Source organism: Somniosus microcephalus, chromosome 1 (assembly GCF_052327205.1).
Source record: "Somniosus microcephalus isolate GS21.2 chromosome 1, FLI_Smic_1.0, whole genome shotgun sequence".
Classification (NCBI taxonomy): Eukaryota; Metazoa; Chordata; class Chondrichthyes; order Squaliformes; family Somniosidae; genus Somniosus; species Somniosus microcephalus.
This window is the reverse complement of record NC_140987.1, coordinates 354,705,297-354,711,296: the sequence shown is the minus strand read 5'-3', so window position 1 is coordinate 354,711,296 and position 6,000 is coordinate 354,705,297. Positions and strand designations below refer to the sequence as shown.

At 43.1% G+C, this 6,000-nt stretch overlaps 1 protein-coding gene across 3 annotated transcripts in view; it reads right to left on the bottom strand.

The window, feature by feature from the left end:
* Window positions 1-219: 219 nt before the first annotated feature.
* LOC147124977 (cysteinyl leukotriene receptor 1-like) overlaps window positions 220-6,000 on the bottom strand; it is a 50,255-nt gene continuing 44,474 nt past the window's right edge. For all 3 annotated transcript variants that reach the window (XM_085995530.1, XM_085995544.1, XM_085995536.1), the window contains one exon: window positions 220-3,788. In XM_085995530.1, coding sequence (XP_085851656.1) covers window positions 2,670-3,788 — 1,119 coding nt within the window. In that variant the 3' untranslated portion in view covers window positions 220-2,669. The remainder of the gene's footprint in view (window positions 3,789-6,000) is intronic.

The window sequence follows — 6,000 nt, the reverse complement described above, 5'->3', positions numbered from 1 at the left end:
AGGAAATGTGTTCCACCTGTCACATTTCCAATATCATTGGGATGGTCAGGGAGAGCCAAGTGGAGGCCACGTCCTTCCTCAGAAACTGGGGGGAGATGGAGAGAGTTGAGATCGAAAGATAAGGCCCGGTCACACAGAGCAGCACAGGCAGGCAGGCAGGCAATCACCCAGACAGCCTTTCAGTCAGGAGATGTTGCAGAGTGCAAGAAGACCCAAACATGGGGAGAAAAACACATTTATTTTTTTCTTGCTGAAAAAAGTGAAATATAAAATAAGGATTAATGGTGAAACTTGCTTCCTGTTTCATAATAACAAATTGTGCAAATGTAATGATATTAAAGAAATATATAAACAGAACCTTCTGATATCATAAATCAGCATAACAAAATTATGGTTGGTGTTCCTTCAATACTATTGTATAACAAATTATCTAACATATACAGAAATACATATTTTACATTCTAATGTGCTGAATTTACAGTAAATAGAAAGTCACATTATGGAATCAAATCAAATTACATTGTTGTTTACAAAGGAACCTAATTTGTAATTTTTCCTTTTAATCTTTCATTTTCCTAATAATTTCTCCCTTAACTAGTCAACCCGAATGGACGTTTCTCTGCCGAGTTTATATTTACACGCCTTCGTGCAGAAGTATCACCATATGGGACGCAGGGCAAAGCTTTGTGTGAATGGAGACAAAGCCATAAACGACTTCATGTGATGTCTCACCCAACGTGAATTCTGCAATTCCAATCCGTGAACTGCATTGACCTTCCGCCAAAATCAAAGACGCCCAACATCCAGAAATGTAAGGGGTCATTTCAACCTAACTCGCTGGGTGGGAAACCCGGGGGATCGGGAGGAACGCTGGTTTTACACCTCGGCTGATATTGCTCTGCACTGGTTTCAAAGGAGAGTAAAATCAGGCAGGGTGTGAAACCAGCATTGCACCCGATCTCGTCAGTTTCCCGATGGGCGGGCTAGTAGAGGCAACAAGTGTGATTGTTGAGCACACCTAAACTTACATCTACACAGCTGTTTCGGTGCTGCTGCCAATTTGCTGAATCCACTTGTTGGTGTGATGGGTAGAACTGAGAATATTAACAGCGCCTGTATTTTCAGCAGCCTGGAGGAGTCCGTGTTCCACATATACATAAAATGTATGAGGTTGCAGCCCCTCTTCCATTATTTGAAGGGGCTGCTCCTCAATTTTTGGTTGCACTTCAGTCCCATGTTCCTGATCTTTGGTCACCCGGTGCGGGGGGTGGGGGAGCGGGTAAGTCGGAAGACCTCCTTGTGGAACTGCTCCTGGGCCTGGCCAAGGTGGCCATCAACTGGTCCAGGCAGCGGGCGGTTGTTCGACCCGACTGCCTACCTCTCTTCTGCGGCCACTTTCGCGCCCGGGTGGCCTTGGAGGTGGAGCACGCGGTGTCCGCCGGCACGCTCGAGGCCATCTGTGACCGGAGGGACTGGAGTGCATTATCACCCCCAGGAACAAAATTTTAATTTGATTTGTTAAGGTTCCTTTTAATTTGTTTTAAGTTACAGTCCTTATTGTTTGTGCCCCTTTAAAAAGGGGGCACATGGTTGACTTTTATTAGGCAATTGCCTATGATAAAGAAAGAGAATACTAGCAGCCCCATCACTGGCTAACTGTTTCACATATAAACGTGCCACGCATTTACTTTTAGTTCAATTTTGGCTGCTACATCAATTTAAGTCAGTGCATTTTCATCGTCAACTGTCATTCTTTGAATTCCATTATTGCATACTTATTAAAAAAAGCATTACACTAAGGCAAAAGTGTCCAACGAGACCTCAGAGGACCTTAATATCCACTTTTCAATTTAGCTGACTGTCCTCAATAGGCGACAAACAATCCTTTATAATTAACCCTATAAACTTGAATCTTGCTGTATACCGAGGAGTTCCTTGGCTTCTTTTTCAAGGATTTAATCAATAATTCTGGTAGTCTGTTCCCTTTGTCCTCCATTTTGAGGAAGAAACAACTCCTCTCGTTTTTGTTTGAGGCTTGTTAATTTTAAACCTGTGCCTTCTAGTCCTGGCTCGCCATTCTAGTCAAGCAGTCTGTTTGTCTACACCATAGGCCTCTCAGAGTTTATAAGATTTGGATTGTATCCCATCTCAACCTTTCTCCAATGAAAGAAGGTTTAAGTGTTGTGACTCTGTGCTCATAAGCCTTACGTGGATCCCTAAGTCCAGGAATCATCACCATCAATCCTTTCAGAATCCTCACCACCGCATCAATGTCCATTGGAAGGTAGAAAGCCCAAAACTGAACTGAATACACATGATCTGTAATCTATACAAGAAATACCCACTTCAAGTTATAGTCAACTGTTTTTCAGATACAGTGTACAAACAGAAAAGTTTTTTTTGTGGAGACAGTACTTCTTTAAAGAATTCTGAATATCCGTCTTTTGAGGACTGTGGTAACAGTTACAACAAAGTAAAAAATAAAGCTGTAAAAACACCACAATCAGGAAGTGTCCTTTAGGCTTTGTTTCTACACATTGAATCTAGGCATTGACAGTGAATTTTGGTTTGTATTTGCTTTGTGTGATGGAAACACTATTGTGGCAAAAGGTATTTCACACATGAAAGGCTCAGTCCTATTCTGTGTACCTTGCGTTACGGCACTGGCTTTAGTTTTCATTGCTATTGCTTCCATTTGCCCGAATAGGATTGAAGGGATCTTCATCAGATTTGTCCTGTTCAACACGCATTAATGAGCGCTTCCTTTTGTTCGACAGTTGATTGCTTGACAGAGACGATTTTCTAGCGAAGGAACTAGTGAGTCTTCGTCTAAAGTTCTCCCCAGATAAGAAGTACAAGAGCGGGTCAAAGCAGGTATTGGCAGCTGCCAGACAGAGCGTGACCACTACTGACTTCTGCACGTAAATAATGTCGTCACAACTCTTCCCCTTCTGTTGGAGGGAATGCAGATGTATTGTGCGCTGGATGTGATAGGGCATGAAGCTGATCAGGAAGGCACCTAGCACGATTATGATCAGATGCACTGCTCTTCGACGTGAATTTTTCTTCTTGTGAATGGCCACTGTGCTTTTCATTAAGGTCCTTACGATAAATATGTAACAAATAAGAATGATGAGGAATGGCAGGATGAAGCCTAAAACCAGCGAAACATAGTTCATGATCAAAAGGGTTTTCAGGCCTCCTTTACGCTTTTTGGCTGGAGGTTCAAAGCACTTTGTTTTATTTTCATAGGTGTGAGAGCCCGAAAGCAGGAATGGGGAGCTGGTAAGAGTGACAAAAACCCATATAACAGCACAGACTATCTTGGCCTTCTTAACATTCACTATTTTCAGGTTCTTAACAGGGAACACAATGGCCAGGAAACGAGTGAAACTCATGGCAGTCATGAAATAAATGCTGCAGTACAGATTGACATAGAGAGAGTAAGAGCTGATTCTGCACAAGAAGTCCCCAAAAATCCATCTGCCTTTGTAAGCGTAGTAAACCACACGCAAAGGCAAGGTGCATACACACAGCATGTCTGACACGGCCAGGTTGAACATGTAGACGTTGAAGGCCGTTCTCTGCTTGAATGTTTTCACAAGTACGAACAGAGCAAAGGCGTTTCCTGACAAGCCCACCACGAAGACTAGGGAGTACACTGTAGAATAGACTTGATTTCGGAAATCGTCAATTGGTGGGCAGACAGACAAATTGCTCCTCGAATGGGCTGTTGGGGCCCAAGACACTTCTTCAGCCATTTTGTTGGATGGAAAAGTCTTCAGAATCTACATAGGAGAACACAAGTGAAAAGCAATGACTGCAATGGAACCGGACTCAGCACAACAGCACACCTACCTTAAGGGTTAGTGTGACCATGAAGACTTGTCTATTTGAACCATCTATCTGGAAAATTTCTGTTGTCCATCAGATGAATGTTATGGTAAAAATTTCTTAAAACTGGAACAACAACAACTTGTATTTATATTGTGCCTTTAACATAATAAAATGTCCCAAGGCGCTTCACAGGAGCCATTATCAAACAAAATTTGACATAAGGCGATGACCGTAGGTTTTAAGGAGCGTCTTAAAGGAGAACAGAGGGGTAGAAAGGTGGAGAGCTTTAGGGAGGGAATTCCAGAGCTTAGGGCCTTGGCAGCTGAAAATGGTGGAGCGATTCAAATCGGGGATGTGCAAGAGACCAGAATTGAAGGAGTGCAGATACCTTGGAGGGTTGTCGGGTTGGAGGTGGTTACAGAGATAGGGAGGGGCAAGGCCATAGAGAGATTTGAAAACAAGGATGAGAATTTTAAAATCGAGGCGTTGCTTAACCGGGAGCCAATGTAGGTCAGCGAGCACGGGGGTGATGGGTGAACGGGACTTGGTGCGAATTAGGACACGGGCAGCAGAGTTTTAGATAACCTCAAGTTTACGGAGGGTGGAAGATGGGAGGCTGACCAGGAGTGCTTTGGAATAGTCAAGTCTAGAGGTAACAAAGGCATGGATGAGGATTTCAGCAGCAGATGAGCTGAGGCAGGGGTGGAGTCAGGTGATGTTACGGAGACAGTCTTAGTGATGGTGCGGAAATGCAATAACTGCACTTAAGTAGCTCATTATATTATGGGAGTTCAGCCATTTTTAACTTAAAGGAATAATAAGATAGCTTGCAAATGACCACCTTTACTGTAGCAAAATGTCCCATGGTGCTGTACAAGAGAGGGGTGAAATTGCACACTGAGCAGGAATTGGGTGAAGAGTTAGAGGAAGTGACTGATGGTGAGGTCAAAGAAGTCGGTTTTTAAGAAGCCTTTTGAAAGGTGGGAGAGATGATGCAAAGTGGATGGGTTTAGGAGGGAATTGAGAGAAGTCGAATTGCTCCATTAGGGGATATTGCTTTTAGAGACATCTTGAGGTTAATTAGAGGTCAATTGCTGCTTGGGACATTCTGAGGTGTACTAGATACTAATTGTAAGTGTATGGCTCCTCCCATTGGAGGGAGAGGGCAGATTATCAGGATCATGACATTTTTATACTTTAAAAAATGAGCTGTAATTTGTGGCTGATTATGAATATGCTTGAGGTGAATAGGCACAGGTTTGACACTGCATTGATATGGATTTGTTAGAGGTAGGACTTTTTTACACACAGATACACACACACACCATACGTGTGTCAACTTGATCTGGCAGTGAGTCTCACTGTTTGGCACTTTACAATTTAATTAAACAATTGATATAAACTACACTGGCCTTCATTCAAGCCCCATTCAACTGTTGACTTAAGACAGAACTTGAAGCTGGGTGAGGGGTGTTCTACAAAGAAACTGGTAAAATGACTCCCAGGCCAACCTGTCTTGAGCCAGCCAGCAGGGTGTGCACACAGCATGCTAAGGAAAACAATTTGTAAGAGGGCTCTGTCACTGTGGGGTGAAATTGAAACTAACATTTTTATCAAGCTGCACCAATATTTTTCTCAATTTATTTTTGCAGTCTCTGCCATTTTGGGTGACTGCACTTTGTTGGTTTTATGCATGGAAGCTATTCAGTTCAAACATCTGATAACTATCAGCCACCACACACACCCCTGACCACAGGTTTCCTGTGACCTGTAATTCAATGAATGTGACCAACAGATCCTCTTTACTGTCCAACTTGTGCAATCCTGGATAATGATTGTTGGCAGGCTTTTCAACCTGTGGGCCCCCAAGCCTGATCCTAATCTTACATAATGTCTACACACCAACACTCCCAGCTGAGGTCAGTGCATAGTCAGGATAAGGATCAGCAGTCCAAGCTGACTTGTTTTCTGCCTATACAGGGGACAACTAAGCCACTTTGTAGCAGTCCCACCAGCTGAGATCATCTAACTCGGCACTCAACAGTGATCGTGCTTGGTTCCTTCCCAATCTGTATAGCTCAGTTCCACACCATTAATCAAATGAATCACCAAGGCAGGTAATGATCGACAGTAAAAAAAAATACTCAAGTGTTACAGGAGTAG